Raw genomic sequence first — 22602 nt, 5'->3', positions numbered from 1 at the left:
CTGGAGCTATTGTCCCTGGAGCATTGGAGGCTGAGAGTTGACCTTACAGAGCTTTATAAAATCATGAGGGGCACGGATAGGGTGAATAGTCTAAGTCTTTTCTCCAGGGTAGGGTCCAAAACTAAAGTGCGTTGGTTTAAGGTAAGAGGGGAACAATTTTAAAAGGGACCGAGGAGCAAATTTTTCATGCAGAGAGTGGTGTATGTATGGAACAGGCTGCCAGAGAAAGTAGTAAAAGCTGGTACAATTACAATGTTTAAAAGGCATTTGGATGGGTATATGAATAAAAGAAAGGTTTAGAGGGATATGGTCCAAATGCTGCAAGTGGGACTAGATTAATTTAGGGTATCTAGTAGGCATGAACAAGTTGGACTGGAGGGTCTGTTTCCATGCTGTATAACTCTGACTCAGTGACTTGAGTTTTGTTGAAAAAAGACAATTTAATTGAAACTTTTTGTCTTGCACTCATTGAAACACTTGCAAGAATACCAATCTGAAAGGAAAATCAACATTTATAATATATGAGAACAGAATGCTGATTGGCAGAGATTTTGCCATGGAGAGTGCAGTTGTGAATGATTGATGTTAACCGTAGGATTTTTAGGTAGACTTCCAGACAAGTAGAATGACTGTCCAGGGCGTTACCCTGATAAATGAGCCATGAATGGCTGTTTCCCCATTTTGTTGAATTCAAACGGATACAGTGATTACATGTTCTTTCCATCTGCAAAGAATCGGGCCAAGTGTATTTGCACATGTAGCTTCCAGTCATGCAAGCGTGCCACACTGCGGGTTTGTATGACAACCTTAAGTCAGTTGTCAGTGTCATTCTTTGCACCCTCAGGACTATACAACAAATGTTGCTTGATTACAGAGTCATGTCCAATGTTGGACACTGAGTTTTGCGAACAAACCTGGTTGAATACATTGAGTATCTTAGTTACTGTGACCAGTCAAAGGGATTTATTGTTTGATACGATCCACCAATCTTTGGAACATCCAGTCTTACAAGCCTGGTATCATACTGGCACTGAACGTCATATAATGCATTAGTCAAGTACTACACTGCATTACCAACACAAGTGGTATTCACAGGATACTAATGCTGAGCCACAAAGGCGGTCTGCATATCACTAAAATGAACAATGTGATATATATTCTGTTGTATGAGAGTATGCGTTTATTTTCTTTGTGCGTATTAGTATCTCGAAAAATGTAGACGCTTGTCCCAGAAAGTCAGCATTGCTCTGAGAGATGTTGGAAGCTGTGCAATTATGGAATGTGGCAAGTACTTTTCCTACAGAACAACTGGGCTTGCATAAAGAAATGATACTTAATACTTTGTTCCCCTGTAGTATTGCAATATTCTGTACTACACTCTTGGTTCGTTACCTATCAGAAGTTTAACTCAACCTGGCAACCAAGAGGATATCTTTAGAATTTTTTTTTGTTACCTTTCACAACATGGATAATAGATGTCTTTTGCTAAGGGATTGGGTATGTTGATGCCACATTTTATCACTGGTAGAGCACTGATGACCTGTGTAGCTTTGTTGCCTCACCAGTTTCAGGAATTATACAATCTATAAATCATGCAAATAAATTTGATTTAATGAGTTTTATTAAATATCATTTATTTTGTTTTTTCAGCCTTTCTGGTACAATCCTAACAGGAGTAATTACTCCACGGCCATCAGCTGTGTGGCCTTTAAATAGTGCCTGCCCTACTTTTTCACCGGGTCTGCCCAATAATGTCGGAAGGAAGTAAGTCCCACTTAGTCTTTTTCTTCAGATTTTAAGAATTTATAATGCTTATTAAGAAATACAGTGCCTTCAGTTGAAGGATTCTGGGTAATTCTGAGGTATAAGCATGTTGGAAATATAGCAATAAATATTCACATGACAACAGCAAAACGTTAATGACCAGATGACATTCTTGTATGATGTTAAGTGAGGAATAATATTAGCCAAAGCATGAGGGATAATACCTCTTCATGCCATGGGATCTTTTGCATCAGCCAGAGACAGCGGGGAGGGCTTCTTTTTCATGTCTTAACTGGAAGATTGTGAATATATACAATGTAATGTGCTTCAAAATAATATTCAGTGAGAGAAGAACGATGTGACCTGCCAGAGAAGTTAACTGATACCTCTATTTCTGAAACTTGTTTTTAGTTTTGAATACTGAGCATTGTGATGACACGGAGGCTTTAAGAGGTGTATTTTAGAATAGAATATCCTTTATTGTCATGTGTAGTCCATTGTAGAAGTACAATGAAAAACTTTCACAATGTCTGCCTCTTACGACGCCATCTTTGGTACAAGTACCTAGGTACAAATCTTGGATACAAAAGAAGAATAAAAATTAGTTTCATTACTTTAGAGTTTAAGAAAAAAGTTAGAAATCAGACAAAGTTAAAGGATTGACATTACAGTCAGGTCAAAAAATTTCAAACAAATATTACATTTGTAGCGTCTCAGCACAGGACCTCTGCACATGGTCTGCACCAGCACCAGACCCCAGTCCAACAGCCATCCCTGCTCCACTCCAACCCTCTAGTCCACTCTGAACTGGCACTCAGCTGCTCCAAGATAAGTTCCAGGATTGTCTCCCCTTGCGCTGATTTCCACCTGGGACTTACTGCTCCAGGGCTAGCTGCCTTCAGCTGCTGCTCCAGGATTTGCCTCCAGAACTGGGAGAAAAGAAAGCAGGCAAAGCAGAGGATCTCCAGCCATCTTGCCTTTTTATGAAGAGAAGTTGAGGCAGGAGGTGACCAGCTGTGTCTCCCAAGTCAATAAAGTAAACAGCTTGTGAGCCTGCGGTTTTAAAGTTAGAACAATAGAAGAAGGATGTGTTAAGTCAGGCTCCCACAGAACCAGGGTTTAAGTTTAGCCCTCAGTTGTTGAAATTTTGAAGTTGGCTGTGAAAGCCGCCATATGTCTCATCCTGCTACATGCAAAACACTTGAGTTCACTCTGTCTCTCTGCCAAAACCTTCTCTTGGTGTTCTTTACGCTTGGGCTGAAGAATATTGCATGAGAGGCAATCTATTTTACTGAATTTGCCTTTGCCAAGGACATGTTTATGGAATGTTACTATATTGGAACAGTTTTCCAAGAGAGTTAAAGTTACACCAATTCTTCTTTCTTTTAATTTGTATTTCAACCTTAATGTAAAAATAGTGTGTTTTGCTTAAAGTCTAGTAGTATGACCAATCAAATCGCATAAAGTCTCTTTGATATATTTTCAGGTGGTTTGGCCTAGTTCATAACAGCGTGAATTATTCTAGTTCTACTAGCTCCAATTAATGTGGTGGATTATCAACATTGGTTTCAAATTCAAGTTTACCGCATCTAAATAATAATACATTCTAGCTTTCATATTAATGCAAATTGAGTTTTATATTTTAGTCTTATGTTGATTTAATTTTACACCGGTATTAATAACCTGATGCACAGCAATCTCCTCTGTATTACAGACGAAGGAGTGATGAGCGAACTAGTCCTTATGACGTCAAACGCCAGCGGTTTCAGTCACCACCTTCTCGACCATCTGGCAGTTCAGTGCCTTTTGTTGTTGACCGCAGATATTCTGTTCCATCGCCTGGAATTTCATCTCTGCTTCCACTCACTGATCACCCACAGAATACTCTACAAGTGGCCAGGGATAAGGTATTGATTCACTAAAGATTATAGTGACCTGTTTACTAAACATTAAATAGCATTGCTGATGCACTGCTTTTATTAAACCAAATGGGAAATACAAATGCATTTTGGAAGGCTTAAAGAAGAAGGTACTTTCTGCACTGAATGTAAATAAAATATTGGCACAGGAAATATTTTGCAGGTTGCATTGTAAAAGGAAGTTCTGCTCTTAAATGAGCTTAGGACTGTATTTAGAACCACATTCATCTGTCGATGGGTTCAGCTTACAGGCAGAACTGGAATCCCTGTTTAGTTCAAAAGTAGATTTTGTTTATTATTGGACTGAATATTTCAAGGACAAGGAAGCACTTCAATTTAATATTGCCACTTGCATTCTTGGATAGTGTTGCAATTCTTTTGACTCGCTTAGTTATTTGAAGTGTAGTATCTGTTTTGGATGAGATTAGCAAGGTCTTATAGACAGCTTAGTGTCATACTGCATTTTACACTTTACATAAACCTAAGGTATGTTTGTTTGTTTTAAATTTGAACATATTGTTTAGGGTATGCAAGAGGTTGCATCAAATCATGAATTAGTTATGTACAATCCATCGTTTTGCTTTTCCAAAAACTACAGTGGATTTCAGTAGCCACATTACCATCAGTGGGTATGTCCTTTTCTACTGGCCTCCGGTTCGGCATGGGAAAGGAAACCTGCTGATTACCTATCATTTTCCTCAGCTGATGAAGCGGTTCCGCTCAATGTTGAATAGCACTTCAAATAAACACTGACTGGTAAAGGCACATGTACTTTGTGTGAGAAATTTCAGTAGCCACCAGCCACTATTACTGACTGAGATGACTGAGTCATGAAGAACATATCTACTAGTCTGAACGTGCAGCAGGTGATAAGAGGATCAAAAAGGGAAATACCAACTTGAACTTGCCCTCATCCATTTACATACCACAGATACATTTGTTCATGACACTGTCGGTAAGAGTGACTACCATGCTGTTGTAGTTATGTTGAAATCTAGTATTCACACTCCATATATACTTCCTTGTGTTGTATGATATCACCACTGAGACAAAAGGAATAGGTTCAGAAGATCAGTTCCAAACTGGACATCCATGAGATGCAGTGGAGCAAAATTGTATTCAACTACAATCTATAATCTCAGCCCAATATAACCCCTCTCTATCATTGCCAACAAGTTACATCACCAAACCTAGCTGAAAGGAAGAGTTCCAGAGGGCATGCCAGCAGCAGTACCAGGCATACTTAAAATTGGTACAACCTGGTGAAGCTACTGTATAGGAATAAAAGTGTGCCAAACAGAGTGTGATTGATAACCAATCAATCCCACAACTGATGGATCAGATCAGAGCTCTGTAGTCATGCCTCATCAGTCCAACATGTTAGTGTCTCAGACTGAAACCACGTTTGGTGCCAAATTAGCCTATTTGACTCAGATTTCCCACAGTGTCAAGAAATGGCTGAATGTATTAAATGCACCAAAGGCTCTAGATCAAGAAATGGTGTTCTGGTACATCTATAAAACAGGCACTTAAAGATTTAGAAAATTGTCAATGTCTGTCCTGTTCACAAGACCAAGTCAAACTGGCCACTTACCAGCCAATCAGCAACAGAAATTACTGGAAAAGCTCAGCTGATCTAGCAGCATCTGTGGAGAGAAATTAGAGTTAATGATTCATTCAGTTGACCCTTCCTCACAACCTGCAGTTTTTGTTTTGATTTTTACCAACCAATCCGGCTACTCCTTGTCAGTAAGGTGATGGAAAATGTTTTTGACAGTATTTTCAAGCAGCACTCCATAGCAATAATATGCTCACAAACACAGTTTGATTTAAACAGCACCACTTGGCGATATTAAAATAAACTGACAGGGAGGCGTGGACTTAGTAGTAATATCACTTAGAACACTAGTCCAGTGACCCAGGTTATGTTTTGGGACCAAAGTTTGAATCTCACCATGGTAGATGGTGAAGTTTGAATTTTAAAATAATCTGGAATTAATAGTCTAATGATAACCATAAAACCATTGACCGGAAAAATGCCATCCGGCTCATTGATGTCCCTTTAAGGAAGGAAACTACTGTCCTTACCTGGTTTGGCCTACTTACGGCCATACCGATGTGGTTGACTCTTGACTGTCTTCTGATAGTTGGGGATGGGCAATAGTTGCTGGTCCAGCCAGCAATGCCCACATTCCCATGTATGAATTAAAAGATCCAAACACAACGGTTCTAGATGAGTTAAGAATTTCTGCCTTAGACAGCAAAGCAACAAATGATTGTGGCATCAAGGAGCCCAAGCAAATTTTCAACTTGGTGAGAACTGCTGGAAATTTTCCAACTAGTTGAAGTTCTATTTAGCACAAAGGAACATTTGTTATTGTAGTGGCAGTAGTAGTATCAGTATCACCTTGGCCCAGGAGCTAATGGGAGTTCCTCATAGTAGTGCTGCAGGCCTTCCGTGTATCATAAGGTTAAATGTGGTGATGTTCACTGGTTCTGTATTTAGTTCCATATGTAATTGCCAAGATTCTGTACCTGTGTGTAGCAAATAATTCCCTGGTGGGAAATAATATTTGCTCACAATTCGAGCTAGATGCTGTTGAATGTGACTTCTTGGTCTGCTTTTGAGATTGGTGAAAATCTGATTAGAGAAATTAAAAAACGTAATTGAAAGAGACAGACAGGAACTTAGGAACCACCAGTATGTACTTTGGTTTTGGATCAATGCCTGTGAAAATTTTTGTATGAAGTTTATTATCTTTTGTACATGTTGAACTTCATTCTAAGAATAAGTTATGCCTGTACTCGGCACTTGCCTCAGCTATTCATCAAAAACTACTACTTGGAGTTTTAAAATGAGAGTAAAAGCTAAAATAGGTGTGTTTGTTCTGCATTCCATAAATAACTTTTAAAAATGCAGAAAGGTTAATAAAGTGCTGCAGTATGATAAAACAATCTATTTGACAGGTTCCAGGGATTGGTTTTAGATAAAGAGTGATCAGTTTAAGCGCATTGTATTCAAAAAGAATTTCAGAAATTTCACTTCTTGAGGGTATGTAATGTATGTGGTCTTTTGACTGGCTTTATTTTCAGTTGAGTCAACAAGTTTTGGACCTGTTCTGCAACTGTCAACAACAGTCAATTGATCTAGAAAAAAAGGATCTATGCCGCACACAGATTCAGAGAGAACTCCAACGGATATTTCCACGTAAGTTGATTGCTCTTTTGTTAATCTGGATTTTAGCTTGAAGGACGGAATGGGGTGGTATTGAAGAAGGCTGTTGAAAATGAAGAATTTCCTCACGTTCTCTTTATTCTGTAGCTTTCCTGCACACTGGCTTCTTCTGTCAAATGTGGCAGTGGGAGAGAGAATCCTGCGGCACAAAGTTACAGCTTAATTTACCCGAGAACTGGGGGTTGTTGGGGTGGAGTAGGGGTGCTGATGGCTGAGTATAGGTGAAAATTTGGTAGTTTATTGCTTGGCTCATTGGGCGTAGAGGAAATTGATCACTTTGGTCTCTGTGCTGTAAAGGTCTTTACTTTGAGGATTTACTCCTCCTTCACCTCCTTTTTAGCTGAGATTAGATTGGATTCCATACAAAATGGAAACAGGCCCTTTGGTCCAACAAGTCCACACTGACCCGCTGAAGAGTAACCCATCTGGACCCATTCCCCTACCCTATATATTTACCCCAGACTAATGCACCTAACACTATATGGGCAATTTAGCGTGGCCAATTCACCTGACCTGCACATCTCTTGGATTGTGGGAGGAAGCCGGATCACCTGGAGGAAACCCACACGGACATGGAGAGAATGTGCAAACTCCATACAGACAGTCGCTCAAGGTGGGAATCGAACCTGGGTCCCTGGTGCTGAGAGGCAGCAGTGCTTACCACTGAGCCACTATGCTGCCCGGGGAAACAAAACAGATGAGTGTTTAAAAATAGAATGTGTGTAAAAATTAATGCATACATGAATAACCAGTACACCCCTTACAGGTGGTTTGGTCCAGGTCCACAAGTTCCATCTGTTTCAAAATTGAAAATGGGTGAATTTCTGGTGATTTGATTTGTTTCATTTTTGAATTTAAACATCTGACCTGACTGCAACCCACCAGTTTTTAAGGAATTAACAACATTCAGCATATCAACTGATCAGTGTCAGAGCTGACAAGGCAATACCAACAAAATTTTGACTTTTTAAAAATTAAAAATATCATGGTGCTAAGTTAACTTAAGAATCAATGACCCCAGTAAATTTGATGAAAAATATTTAATTGCAAGATTATACCTACCTACTTATTTCCTGATGTGTTTCTTCTAATATAAATTAACTGATCATTGTGTTATTTCATTTGAGAAATTTGCTTGAGACCTGAGACTGGTATGGTTGTAAATGGTTATCAAGTTTCCTATAGTAGTTTTGTTACCTTCTATTGTAATTTTGCTCCCTTACATGTTGGATTTATTTATAGTGACTATACGAGTATTATGTAGTTGAAAAACAAAACCACTTTATTTTTAAGAAAAGCTAGGTTAAAGTATTTATGGATATAGCCTTTTGAGAGGCTATATTTAAAATGACATACAGCTTGAAGACGCATAGAACTTAATACTGCTGGCATTAGAAATCAGAAAAAGTAAAGAAATCAAACAGCATCCTGAGAGAGAGAAAGGAAAGCATAGTAAATGATTTCAGTTTGATGTCCTTCATCAGAGGTTCTGATTCCACCAAACAATGATCAATTAATTCATGTTAGGGGTAAAACATCAGGACATAAGCAAATGGTTATAATGAAACAATTAAATATTTTTCTTCAAATTTACTGGGGCATGCTCTGGGCTTTCTCTATGGGGGCTGGGATAATTTTATTAGTGGAGGCGCTTTTTTGAGGTTCCAAACCCTGTGCCCTTGTATAAAATGCATAAGAATGTGACCAGGAGCCAGTTATTTTTAGTTAGTGTTCAGATCATGTGGGTTAGACATTTACTTTGATTTTTGCTTCACCCCAAAAATGTGGGAAATACCATACTAAAAATTCAAACAGCCTAAAACTCTTGGATCAGATTTATTTCCAATTTATAAAGTAATATAGATTTTAAAAAGCGGCAGTTTGGCCCAGTGAGTCTTTTGCAGCTCTTTAGAAGAGCTGTCCAGTTAGTTCCATGCCCCTAGTCTTCCACATACTTCTATAGTTCTTCTCACTTTGAGTTTTTACCTAATTTTCTTTAAAGGTTGCTGCTAAATAATTTTGCATCATCTGATGGTTATGTCTTTCAAAACCTAACTCTTCATTGTGAAAACATTTTTCTTTGTGGCTTCCAGTCTACTATTCCCTTAAATGCATACTCCCTAATTTTCGATTCTTCAGGCATTGGAAGCAGTTCCTTTTATTTGTTCTAGTCTATTACAATTTTAAATACTTCTGTCTACTTAATGTGCAAAAGAAATAAAATGCATGACCAGGTGAATGTATGTATACCTCCTTTGTATGTCACATTGCTCGTACTTAGTCATAGTAATTTTTTTAGTTGTAGTTGGCTAGGTGGACTTTCGCCACTATTACAGGATTAAGCAGATACTGCTATTACTGCAACAACTTTGATGGAAGTTTTTTTAATTTGTTCATGGGATGTAGCCTTTACTGATTTGGGTGACATTTATTGCCTATGACCAATTTCCCAGAAGCTAATTAAGAGTCAACTAAATTCATGTGGATCTGGAGTCACGTGGAGGCCAGATCAGGTAAAGGTGACAGACTTTCTTCCTCAAGGGCGTTAGCAAAGTGGATGGGGTTTTCCGGCAATCCTGAGTGGTACATGGTTGTCAATAGTTGAGCTTTTAGTTTTACAACACCACTACCTTTTGTAGCCTTCCTTGTTGCTAATCAGAAAAATTATGTATGAATTGAAAGTTTCAAATATTCTGGCTGGCATTCATGCACATCAAGTATGGTATTTGTAGGATAATGCTATTGTGGAGGGATTTTAATTTCTAATGTATATTGTGTTGTCACCATGCAAATGTGTTTACAGCGCATTTGTATTTAAGTTTCCACCATCACGTCTGCCAAGTAGCACTTTTCAACAGTTTAAAATGCACAAAAGGCCAGAATTAGATGAGCCAGAGATCTTTCATGTCTTTGGGATTGGAGGAGATTACAGAAATTAGACTTTGCAAGGATATGAAAGGATTTGAAAACACAGACATAAATATTCAATTCTAGGAGCTACATTAGTCACTGAACCAGTGTGATCAGGAGGTGGATGATTTGGGACTTGTTAATGATAAAGTTAATAAGTTTGAATAGCCTCAAGTTGCAGAGGGTAAAGTGTGGAAAGAGAACCCCAGGTGCCTTGGAATAGTCAGCTTTGGAGTATGAGACGTGGTTGATAGCAGCAGATAACTTGAATCAGGGATGTTGTTGGAAGGTGGAAATAAGTATGAATAACTGCTCTTGAAGAAATATTTTTCGAATGAATGAAGAATATCAGGTATTGTCACTAGAGTGAAATCTTTGTACTCTGAAAAGCATTGCCAATTAAGAGCCAGCACAAATGAAATAGAACACCACAGATGCTGGAAATCTGAAGTAAAAACGTAAGCATTTGGAGGAACTCAGCAAGTCTGGCAGTGTCTGGGTAGAGAACCTGTTTCCATTCTGATATGGCTGTTCAGAACTGAAATGGATTGGAAAATGATGTAGACAGAAGTGGTGGAGAAGCAAGTGGAATAGATTTTGGAGGCTGTCGGAGTCAAAGACCAAGGGATTACTAATGATGGTGAAGGAAAGATAGAGATGTAAAATGGGTGCAAATGAAGGCATAAAATGGAACCACTCAACTGAGAACAAAGTTAACGTGACAGAAATGTGGTTGTCCATGTGTGTTTATCTGTATAAGGAAAAGACATTATGCTTTGAAGTTGCAGAGTTCAGTATTGAGTCTAGAGGCTGCAAAGTGCTTCAGGAGAAAATGAGATGTTGTTCCTCTAACTTATGTTGTGCTTTGAAACACTGTAGCAGGTGCAGAATTGAAATGTTTGCATAGGAGCGTGATAATTTATTCAACTGGCAAGCAGCTGGAAGATCAGAGTCATTCTTTTGGACAGAGTGGATGTAATCTTAAAAGCATCTACTCAGTTCTGTGTTTGGTCTCACCAATATAAAGGAGACCACATTATAAGCAATGATTGCACTAAAATACACTTCAAAGTGAAAGGTGTTTCAGGGACATTTGACAATGAGAAGAGAGGTAGTGAATGGACAAATCTGCACCATCTACAATTGCATGGGAAAGTGCCAAGGGTGAAAGATGATGTGTTCAGAGTGATGATGGAGTGGGCTGGGGTGTTGTGAAATGGATAGTCGCTACAGAATGCTGACCGAGAAAGGGAAGATCTGTTTGGTCCTGCTCCTGTTGGTAGAAGTGCCAGAGGTTGATCTTTGGAATTCAGACTGGTGAGGTGATAAGTGAAGACCAGGGCAACTCCATTTTTCTGGGAGGGAGAGGAAGGGATGAAGGCCTAAGTTTGAGAGAGATATCAGGTATGATTGAGAACTGTCAGCCTTGGGAGGGTGGGAATCCTCAGTTGAAGGAAAAAAAGTCATATTACAGGTGGAAGGTGGCATAATTGAAACAGATTTAATTGAGATGAAGAAAGTAGGAGAATGGAAAAAAGATCTTAGAGGAGGCAAGGTGTGACGTAGTTTGAGATAACTGGGAGCTGCTGATGTTTTACAATGAATACTGTTGGATAACCTATCCCCAGAAATAGAAACAGAAATCAAGGAAGGGAAGAGAAGTTCTTTTGTTTCACTTCTTTTAGGGCGGCACGGTGGCACAGTGGTTAGCACTGCTGCCTCACAGCGCCTGTAGACCCGGGTTCAATTCCCGACTCAGGCGACTGACTGTGTGGAGTTTGCACGTTCTCCCCGTGTCTGCGTGGGTTTCCTCCGGGTGCTCCGGTTTCCTCCCACAGTCCAAAGATGTGCGGGTCAGGTGAATTGGCCATGCTAAATTGCCCGTAGTGTTAGGTAAGGGGTAAATGTAGGGGTATGGGTGGGTTGCGCTTCGGCGGGTCGGTGTGGACTTGTTGGGCCGAAGGGCCTGTTTCCACACTGTAAGTCTAATCTAATCTAAAAAAAAGTGTCAGATATAGCCAAAGTGAAAGTGAGAGGAGGATGGAAATTGGAAACCAAACTGATTCATTTTTCTGTTCTGGACAAGAGCAGGAAGCAGTACAGATGACCTCATCGGTATATTGGAGAAAGCATTGTGGATGGGGACCCCAAGTAGGACTGGAACCAGGAATGTTCCGAATACTTGACAAAGCGAAACAAAACTGGGGCTCATGCAGGTATCCATACCAAGACTTGGAGATAGCGAGACACTTTAAAGGAAGAGTTGTTCAAAGTGAGAACAGGCTTAGCCAGGGAAGGGGGTTGGTGGTGGATGGTTCAGGTTTCTTTTCAGGTAAGAAGTGGAGAATCTTTAGACTATCCTGAGAGTGAATCTGTAAATGGTTGGAAACTCATTGTGAAGAGGAGGCAGCTCGGCCAGAAAACGGGAAATTGTGAAATTGAGTTAAACCATTGTTAGTGTCATGAATGTAAGTGGGAAGAGACTGAACAAGAGGAAAAGGATTGAGTCAAGAAATTATTAAATAAAGTTTTGGAGCAGGAATAGTCTCAAACAGAGTTTGCGAAGGCTGTCCTGTTTGTAGATTTTGGGGAGAAAATGTAGAAGCGACAATGCAAGGTTAGGGACTTTGGGGGAAGCAGTGGAAGAGAGATCTCCCAGAGATGAGGTCACTGACGGTCCTTGGTGTTCACTAGTGGGCTCATGATCCACGGGTAGATGGAAGGTGTCTGCGAGTTGGCATTCAGCTTCTGCGAGGAATGCTGCCATCAGAAGCCCTTTTATCAGCATATTTGAAAACAAAGTCAGGGTTAGACCTAGAAGAATGGAATGCTGCATGTTCAGAAGAAGAGGGGTTTGAATGGGTGTGGGGAACAGCAAAGTTAAGGCAACAGATGTATTGCTCCCTACATTGAGAACTATTAACGAGCTGGTAAATAACCAAAATTAAAAGTTTGGGTGAAAGGAGAGTATTAGAGACCACACACTTTGTATGTTAGGGAGAAGACTCCTGTCCAAATATGTGAGACAGAGGTGAAGGCAAGGTAAGCGGAGTTCAACGTCATGTCATAGCCCAAATTCATTGAGTTGGGGGGGGTTTTACAGGTATAAAACTAATCCTTTACTGGGCATGGACTTTGCAACAGCAGAAAAGGGAAGAGACAATACAGCATATTTAATGTCCACCTTTTGATTGGGGTTCCTTTTTTATGATGATTGAAACTGTTGGTAGATCATATCCTAAATATGTAAACTTTCACTCGAATAATCGTCACTTTTTATTGTTTAAAAAAAAAATTGTTGCTTAACTTTGAAATCAACAAATGCTGGAGATCACAGGATCAGGTAACATCCATGGAGAGAGTAAGCTAACATTTCGAGTCTAGATGACTTGAAACGTTAGCTTGCTCTCTCTCCATGAATGCTGCCTGACCTGCTGTGATCCCCAGCATTTGTTGTTTTCAGTACAGATTCTAGCATCTACAGTAATTTGTTCCTGTATTCTGTTTAACTTTGACCCTGATATGTAACAGGAATGATTGCAAAATAGAAAGGAAAGTTGCGGTGTCAAACTGAGGTAACAAGCACCTTTATAGTTGGAAACATTCTTGGCCATTTGTACATTTTTTTTTCTCTCTCCAGAAACCAAGTTGTATTTGGTTGGTTCTTCACTGAATGGCTTTGGTACTCGTTACAGTGATGCAGATCTGTGCCTTGTGCTAAAGGAGGAGCCGGTATGTTTGTTTTTTTTTAAATCACTTATAGCTTATCATTTTTTTTGTCAAATATTGCTATATCTAGCCAATTGCTATATTGAAAGGGATTTTTAAATTTATTCTTGCAGATCAATCAAAGGAATGAAGCATGTCACATACTAAGTTTAGTTCAACAACTTTTCTACAGATTATGTAAGTTACTCTTTGAAGTTATTGTGCTTTTTGGTGATATAGTGTGTGGAACAATACTTCCCAAACATTTTCACTCCGTGATCCCTTTTCAAGGCTTCACAATGATTCTGACCCCTGAGTGAGAACTGAGAGCAGGAACACAGCTTAGAGCTCTGTGGCCCCATTACTGTGGTGGAGTTCATGCTGTTTTGCGACGTCTTGGTGCAGCATATGATAGCATTTAATAATGGCTTAGTTAGGTGTAATAAAATAAGGCGGTATGAAAAAGGGCCAGGCATTTTGGATTAGGGCAATTGCTTGTGTGGATCATAAACACCACAATAGATTGTTTTGAACCATCTGTTTCCATGTTGCAATTTCTGTTCTTAAATTTGGATAAAGAAGATTGGTATTTGATATTTCACCAGAGTATGTGGTGTGAATTTGTCATGGTAATTTCCTCTGTTTAATTAGTTGGGGTGGGGAACATTTAACATATTACAGATGCCTGATGTTTCCTTACAGGCAGGGAAAAGAAGGAAGGGCTCTGGCTTACGTTTTAGCCACAGATTATATGGCAGGATTTGGCTGAAAACCTTTTCTCTGCTTCATGTTGCCCTGCAGAAAATTTGCATGTCTTGTACAGGATGCCTAAACTGTTTATTCTCTGGAGGTTACTGGGGGCCGCTATCTCCAGATAGATTGAGTTTTAAATTTTTATTTACAGCTTACATTGACAGACCTCAACTGATCCGAGCAAAAGTGCCAATAGTAAAATTCAGGGATAAAGTCAGGTATGTAATTGAGTGACTTCTGCTGAGAGCCATTCCATTATGAACATTAATGCAGATTTTTGCCTTCTAAATTTGCACTGTATCAATCATGATAAATCATGGCATTTAACTTTGGATTTCACTGCGACCACTTTTTAAAAATAACTAGATTTGTAGCTTTACCAAATTGTTAAATTTGCTTAAAAAAATTTACTTTTTAGTTTTGAAATACTGTTTTCTGTTGCCTGTTTTGTATTCATGCGTGAGATGCTTTGATACTGGAACACTGATTTAGATGACTGACATCTGGATGAGACTGGTTCTGCAAAACATAAGAATAAAGGCTGATTATATTGAGTTGAAGCTGTCTCTAGGCTAAAACATAATTATAGAGCAGTGTATTGATTTTTAATCTAAAAGTTTTCACAAATACAGCCATCACAGACCAGATTAAATTTGGATGACTAATTAGTTTCATTGGAATGTATTTCAACAGTGTCATTTGTGGATTCATTAATTTAGAACAGTGTTTGTGTTTCCTAATCAGTCATAGAATCAGAGTTAAACAACACAGAAACAGACCTTCCAGTCCAACTCGTCTATGCTGACCAAATATCCTAAACTGATCATGTTCGTCTATATCCCTCTGAAACCCTTCCTATTCGTGTACCTTTTAAATGTTCTAATTGTACCAGCCACCACTGCATCCTGTGGCATTCCATTCGTGCAGCACCCTCTGTATGAAAATGTTGTCCCTCGTGTCCCTTTTAAATCTTTCCCCTCTCACCATAAACCTATGCACTCTAGCTTTGGACTCCCCTATGTTGGAGGAGAAAAACCTTGGCTATTGACCCTATCTATGCCCCTCAGACGTTATTAACCTCTGAAAGATCACCACCCTTCAGCCTCCAATGATCCAAAGAAACAAAGACCAGCCTATTCAGCCTGTCCCTCTAGCTCAAACCCTTCAATCCTGACAACCTCTTTGAAAATCTCTTCTGAACCCTTTCAAGTTCAACAACATTTTTCCTGGAGCAGGGAGACCAGAATTAAACGCAATATTCTAGAAGTGGCCGAACCAACATCCTGCCACAACATGACGTCCCAACTCCTATACTCAATGCACTGACCAATGAAGGCAAAAAAATGCCACCTTCACCACCTATCTATCTATGATGCCACTTTCAAGGAACTATGTAGCTGTAACCCTGGGTCCTTTTGTTCATCAACGCTCTCCAGGGCCCACCATTAACAGTATAAGTCCTACCCTGGTATGCCTTACCAAAATACGGCACCTCCTATTTATCTAAATTAAACTGTCTGCTACTCCTTGACCCATTGGCCCATCTGATCAAGGTTCCACTCTACTCTCCACCTTCTTCACTGTCCACTATCCCACCAATTTTGATGTCATCTGCAAACTTACCAACTATACCTCCTCTATTCACATCCAGAAAATTTATGTAAATGACGAAAAGCAGTGGAACCATCACTGTCCCTTGCAGCACACCGCTGGTCACAGGCCTCCAGTCCAAAATGCAACCCCCTCCCACCTCCCTCTGTTTCCTACCTTCAAGCCAATTCTGTGTCCAATTGGCTATCTCTCCCTGGATTCCATGTGATCTAACCTTGCTAATAATTTTACCATGCGGAACCTTGTTGAATGTCTTGCTGAAGTCCATGTAGGCGATGTTTGCCGCTTTGCCTTCATTAATCATCTTTGTCACCTCTTTTAAAAAAAATTCAGACAAGTTAGTGAAATATGATTTCCCCCACACACAGCCATCTATTGCAACATTGCTGATAAATCCTTTGTTGCTCTTTTAACTTCCACCTAAAATAAGTGCTCCCAATCATTCAGGGAGAGCTCCTAAGAACATTTCCCTAGGGAGCTTTGTCAAAGTTTCTCATACCGTTACTGCACAAATTATTGTTTTTTCTTATTGTTGGTATCAATTCTAATAGAGGACAATAATTAACAGGAAAAGTCTGCAACCCTTTATAGTTATTGAGATAGGAATTCTGTGCTCTAGTTTAATTGGAGAAGTCACACAAACATCGGCATAACTTCCAATTTGGGGGGGAGCAAATATGATCTGGTTACTGTTTTCGTTGTCTGAGGCTGTATCCAAAGAATTTATGGCACAAAGACTATATGACCTGTTGTTTTTGTGATCATTTGGCTGGAAACGAATCTCCCACTCTGCTTTGTATGATGCTTGATCATCAGTAAAATATTAAAAAGCATCATCAGCAGATTGATCCCACAACATTTGCTTTGTAATAACCTGCTCACTGATGCTCAGTTTGGTTTCTATGAGGACCATTCCGCTCCTGATGTCATTATAACCATAGTTCATATTTGGGCAAAAGAGCTAACTTCTGGGGATGAGATGAAGTGAGTGATTGTTCTTGACATGAAGGTTGCATTTGACTGAATGTGGCCTGAAGGAGCTCCAAGGAAAACTGGAACTTGGGAATTGGGAAACTCCCTGCTGGTTGGAGACCATTCTTGAACAAAACCAGGGGATTGATGGAGATCCGTAATCTCCAATCCTGAACATCTCTGCAGAAGTTCCTCAGGATAGTGTTCGGAGCCCAACCATCTTCAGCAGCTTTGTCAATGACCTTCACTCCTTCGTAAGGTCAAAAGTACAAATTTGCAACAATGTTTAGCACCATTGATGACTCTTTGGATGCTGAAGCAGTCCATGTTCAATCGCATAAGGAAACTGACAATATCCAGGTTTGGGCTGGCAAGTGGCAAGTGACATTGGTACCATACAAGTGCCAGGTATTGACCGTCTCCAACAAGAAAGAATCTGACCATCGCCCCTTGATGTTCAATAACAACATTGTGTTTGAATCTCCCACTGTCAACATCTTCGAGGTTACTATTGACCATAAACTGAACTGGACTATTCCAACAAATACTGTGGCTATAAGATCAGGTCTTATGCTAGGGATCCTACAGACTCATCTCCTGAGATAGATCACGATTCCTTCAGTATTGCTGGGTTAAAATCTGGGGACTCCATTGTGGGTGTACTTCCACCAATAGACTGCAGCAATTAAAGAAAGCAGCTTGCTGACCCCATCTTTGAGAGCAACCCCAGGTGGATAATAAATGCTGTCTGAGCCAGCCATGCCTAATTTCCCGTGAATTAATAGAATAAACTTTTTGTGCAATTTATCTTTTCATTTAGAAAATAAACTTGTCTTTGTCTCAGTGATTCTCTCTTGTAAAGCTAGTCATTATTTTTATTCGCTGTGTGTTCACCCCACTTGCCTGGATGAACATCGCTCCTAAAACACTAGAGTAGCTTGACAGTATCCAAGATGAAACAAATCAATTGATTAGAACCTCACCCCCCCCCAATGCACAGAGGTAGCAGTGTGAGCCGTCAATAAGATGTACTGCAATATCTAACCAAGGCTGTTCTGACATCACTTTCCAAACCCATGACTTCGATCATGGGCAAGGGCAACAGAAATGTGGAAACACCTACAAGTTTCATTCTAAGTCATGGCATCCTGACTTGAAACTATATTGCTGTTCCTGCATTATCAATGAGACAAAATCCTGGAGCTCCTTTCCAAACAACGCGACAGCCAAGGTACTGCAGCAATTCAAGAGAACAGCTCAGTAATGCCTTTGCTAAGGTACTTATGGATAAGCAATAAATTCTGCTTAGCCAGTGAGGCCCACATCCCACGAATTATTTTTTTTAAAAATGAGATCCCAATACGATGACTCCATCATTTATCCTTATTAAAGCTTTCTGAAATTCTATGTATATAGAATGTTTGTTTGTATATACAGATTTTGTATATAGGTTAGATTCCCTACGGTGTGGAAACAGGCCCTTCGGCCCAACTAGTCCACACCAACCCTCCAAAGAGTAACCCACTCAGACCCATTCCCCATATTTGCCCCTGACTTAGGCACCTAACTCTGTGGGCAATTTAGCATGACCAGTTAACCTAACCTGCACGTCTTTGGACTGTGGGAGGAAACCCATGCAAACACTGGGAGAATGTGCAAACTCCACGCAGACAGTCGCTCAAGGTGGGAATCAAATCCAGGTCCCTGGCACTGTGAGGCAGTAGTGCTAACCACTGAGCCACCATGCCACCCCATAGATCTTAGCTAGCAAAGTGTTTTGGACAATAATCACTGTTTTATTAACAAGTTACATTGTTCTAAATATTTGGATGTAGATGTTTCAATATAACGGTATGTGACCTGTAAATCGGATAACCATAACTGTGTAGGAATTGAATGTTTCCCGAGCCCTTTAACAATCCAATCACAGTTGCTTAAACAACATTTCACTCTTCAGGAATCTCTTGAATCCAGTGAATTTTGAAAACAAATGTTCAACTTCTAATTGTTGACTTTTTGCATTTTCAGTGGTGTGGAGTTTGACTTGAATGTAAACAATGTTGTGGGAATAAGAAATACATTCCTACTGAGAAGCTATGCATATAGTAAGTATTGTACCTGCATATAGCACATCACCCTGCTATCCAGATGTCAAACTTTAATTTGATTCTGTCACATGACCTAGAAAACTGGCTGACTTGTAAGTATTCTTGGTATGTTTAAACATTCAGCAAAACTTAAAAATAAGCTCTTGTTCTTTGTTATGCATGAATTATTCATTGTCACTCAGATCCAAATTAGAGGGTTCACTGAAACCATGTACAGAGGAACCTCGATTATCCAGCATTCGATTATCTGAATGTCTGATAACCTGGCAAGATCGGTTCAACTATGTTGTCCGGCATTCCATTACTTGAAATTTGGTTAACCGAATGAAATACTGCCCGCCCATGTCCTTCGGATAATCGAAGTTCCTCTGTAAAATGTTCTGCATTTCCATTTTGGTGCTTGGAAAGTTACCATGCAGGCTGATGAGACTTCTTATGCTGGATTAACTTGCATTCCAATTTGTAAGATTGCAATAAATTTAGCAGTTTTAGATCACTTTGTGTAAGGCCGACGAACGTGAATGTTGGGGCACAATGCCTGTATATTGTCATGTTGTATTCTCTTCCTCTCACTCAAACGATGGGTGTAGCATTCTCACATTAGAGGAAAATGAGTGACATGTATTTATATAGCACCATTTTTAACTACAGAATATCCCACAAATTGCAGTGTGGTAATGACCATATAACGTGATGTTGATTGAATTAAGAATATTGGTCAAGACCACCTGGCTAATTTCCCTGCTGCTCTTTGAATTGGTGCTAGTGGATTTTTATGCCGACATGAAGAGCAGGCAGGAATTCAGTTTAATTTCACCTGAAAAACCGGACCGCTGAACAATGTTACACTGGAGTGTTAACCTTGATTCAAAACTGATCCTGAGTGAGTTTGGAAGATGACTGAAGGGATAGAAAATGATGTGTACTCTTCAGAGATGTTTGGGATGCACTTGGTTGGAGTACAAGTAGAACACTGAGGTTTACTGTTTTGAACTGCTCCACTTCATGTATACAAATATCTTGGACATTAAGAAAAACAAATCTGATGCAGTGATTATCTTTATCGATCAAAGAAAAATGTGAAGGATAGTTAAATTTGAGGAAGCAAATCCTAAATGTACAAAATGAGTTGAACAAATAAAGCAAATAACACAAAATTTTGAAGTAAGGAATTGTATAGCTAGGATGTGAAGGAAACCTGGTTGACACACATTTGAATACCATGCAAAATATGATGAAACTAGGAAATACCTTGATGTTTTAGTAGAGTTAAAATGATAAATATTAATCTATTCAGTGGAGGATAATTGTCATCAGAACCAATAAGATGTGAAACAGCATAACTGAAAATAATGTTAAGTCTATGGATGCTAATTTTAAGTTAACTTGGAAAGGTAGGATAATGGAATATACTTGTTCTAACCAAAGACAAATTTAGGATTAATAATTCTTAAAAAAATAAAATTAAATCATTGGTTTTGTTGGTGTTTCATGCAGCAGTCCAATATTTTCTATAATTTTGGCAGATACTTATTAACCAGGTAGTGAGCCCTTTCCATATCTGATGGTGGTTGACGATAAAATTGAAGTGACAATAATATATAAGATAATGGATTTCATAGCCCGTAATGCAAGCTCAGTCATTGCTCACTCAGGCGCACAACATTTAGCTTGTGTCAAATGTTTTTATAAATTATGCTTTGTGTCAGTTTTCTTTTTAAATGATTTATAATCTTGCACTGGAAATTAATCAATCAATCAGGATTAATTGAGCAATTTGGACTAACTTCTACTGCTCTTGATATTTGGCATGTTCATACATTTTAAGTCTATTCAAATGCCTCTGACTTTTATTTACAAAAGTCAATTAATTCTTCCATTAAAATAGCAAGCAGAGAAATATTGTGCATGTTAAACATTAATTCATTATTAACTGGTTTTGAAACCGAATGTTTTTGAGGTTTAGTTAGTAAAGGTACGTGATGCAAGATGAAAATCTTGTTCATGTTTGCACGGTCCTTCAACAGAACTCAGCTCTGAACTCCGCCCCCACTCCCAGCTCCAGCCCCACACCAGGTCCTAGCTCCCAGCCCTGCCGTATTTTCACCATCCCTCCAGACCTCTTCCTCTCTGAGAATGAACGATCAGTCCTCAGCAGAGGCCTCACCTTCATCCCCCATGCTCCTGGATCAATGAGTTCGACACACGGCGAGATATAGAGTATTTCTTCCGCCACCTTCGCCTCCGTGCCTACTTCTTCAACAAGCACTCTTGCCCACCCTCTGATGACCCCTTCTCCCATCTCCAACACACCCCATCCACCTGGACACCCCATGCTGGCCTCTTACCCGCCCTCATAGAACATAGAAAAATACAGCGCAGTATAGGCCCTTTGGCCCTCGATGTCGTGCCAACCCAAGCCCACCTAACCTACACTAGCCCACTATCCTCCATATGCCCGTTTAAATGCCCATAAAGAGGGAGAGTCCACCACTGCTACTGGCAGGGCATTCCATGAACTCACAACTCACTGAGTAAAGAACCTACCCCAACATCTGTCCTATACCTACCTCCCCTTAATTTAAAGCTATGCCCCCTCGTAATAGCTGACTCCATACGTGGAAAAAGATTCTCATTGTCAACCCTCCTATCTAAACCCCTAATCATCTTGTTCGCCTCTATCAAGTCACCCCTAAACCTTTTTTCTCCAATGAAAACAGCCCCAAGTGCCTCAGCCTTTCCTCATATGATCTTCCTACCATACCAGGCAACATCCTGGTAAACCTCCTCTGCACCCGTTCCAGTGTCTCCACATTCTTCCAATAGTATGGCGACCAAAACTGCACACAATACTCCAGACGCAGCCGCACCAGAGTCGTTTACAACTGCAACATGATCTCAGGACTCCGGAACTCAGTTCCTCTACCAATAAAAGCCAGTAGGCCATATGTCGTCTTCACAGCACTATTTACCTGGGTGGCAACTTTCAGAGATCTGTGTACGTGGACACCAAGATCCCTCTGCTCATCCACACTACCAAGTATCCGACCATTAGCCCGGTACCCCATCTTCTTGTTACTCTTACCAAGTGAATCACTTCACACTTACATTGAACTCCATTTGCCACTTTTCTGCCCAGCTCTGCAACTTATCTATATACCACTGTAACCTGCCACATCCTTCCTCACTGTCAACAACTCCACCGACTTTCGTATCATCTGCAAACTTGCTCGCCCAACCTTCTAACCCCTCCTCCAGGTCATTTATAAAAATGACATACAGCAATGGTCCCAAAACAGATCCTTGCGGAACACCGCTAGTAACTGCACTCCAAGATGAACCTTTACCATCGACTACTACCCTCTGTCTTCTTCCAGCCAGCCAATTCCTAATCCAAGCCTCTAACACACCCTCAATGCCATACCTCTGTATTTTTTGCAGTAGCCTACCATGGGGAGCCTTATCAAACGCCTTACTAAAATCCATATACACCACATCTACCGCTTTACCCTCATCCACCTCCTTAGTCACCTTCTCAAAGAATTCAATAAGGTTTGTGAGGTACGACCTGCCCTTCACAAAACCATGTTGACTATCCTTGATCACATTATTCTTATCCAGA

At 39.9% G+C, this 22602-nt stretch overlaps 1 protein-coding gene across 3 annotated transcripts in view; it reads left to right on the top strand.

Annotated features, from left to right (window-relative positions):
* The window catches only part of tent2 (terminal nucleotidyltransferase 2), a 97468-nt gene that overhangs the window by 9363 nt on the left and 65503 nt on the right, over positions 1–22602 (top strand). For all 3 annotated transcript variants that reach the window (XR_009645967.1, XR_009645968.1, XM_060843516.1), the window contains exons 3-9: positions 1651–1764; positions 3479–3671; positions 6777–6891; positions 13469–13560; positions 13671–13734; positions 14441–14507; positions 18901–18977. Coding sequence is in view for 1 of the 3 variants with exons in the window: in XM_060843516.1 (XP_060699499.1) it covers positions 1651–1764; positions 3479–3671; positions 6777–6891; positions 13469–13560; positions 13671–13734; positions 14441–14507; positions 18901–18977 (722 nt within the window). In the remaining 2 variants the exon portion in view is untranslated. The remainder of the gene's footprint in view (positions 1–1650; positions 1765–3478; positions 3672–6776; positions 6892–13468; positions 13561–13670; positions 13735–14440; positions 14508–18900; positions 18978–22602) is intronic.

Source organism: Hemiscyllium ocellatum, chromosome 2, assembly GCF_020745735.1.
Source record: "Hemiscyllium ocellatum isolate sHemOce1 chromosome 2, sHemOce1.pat.X.cur, whole genome shotgun sequence".
Lineage (NCBI taxonomy): Eukaryota > Metazoa > Chordata > Chondrichthyes > Orectolobiformes > Hemiscylliidae > Hemiscyllium > Hemiscyllium ocellatum.
Note: the sequence above shows the minus strand (reverse complement) of the source record. Positions and strands in the feature narration are given on the sequence as shown.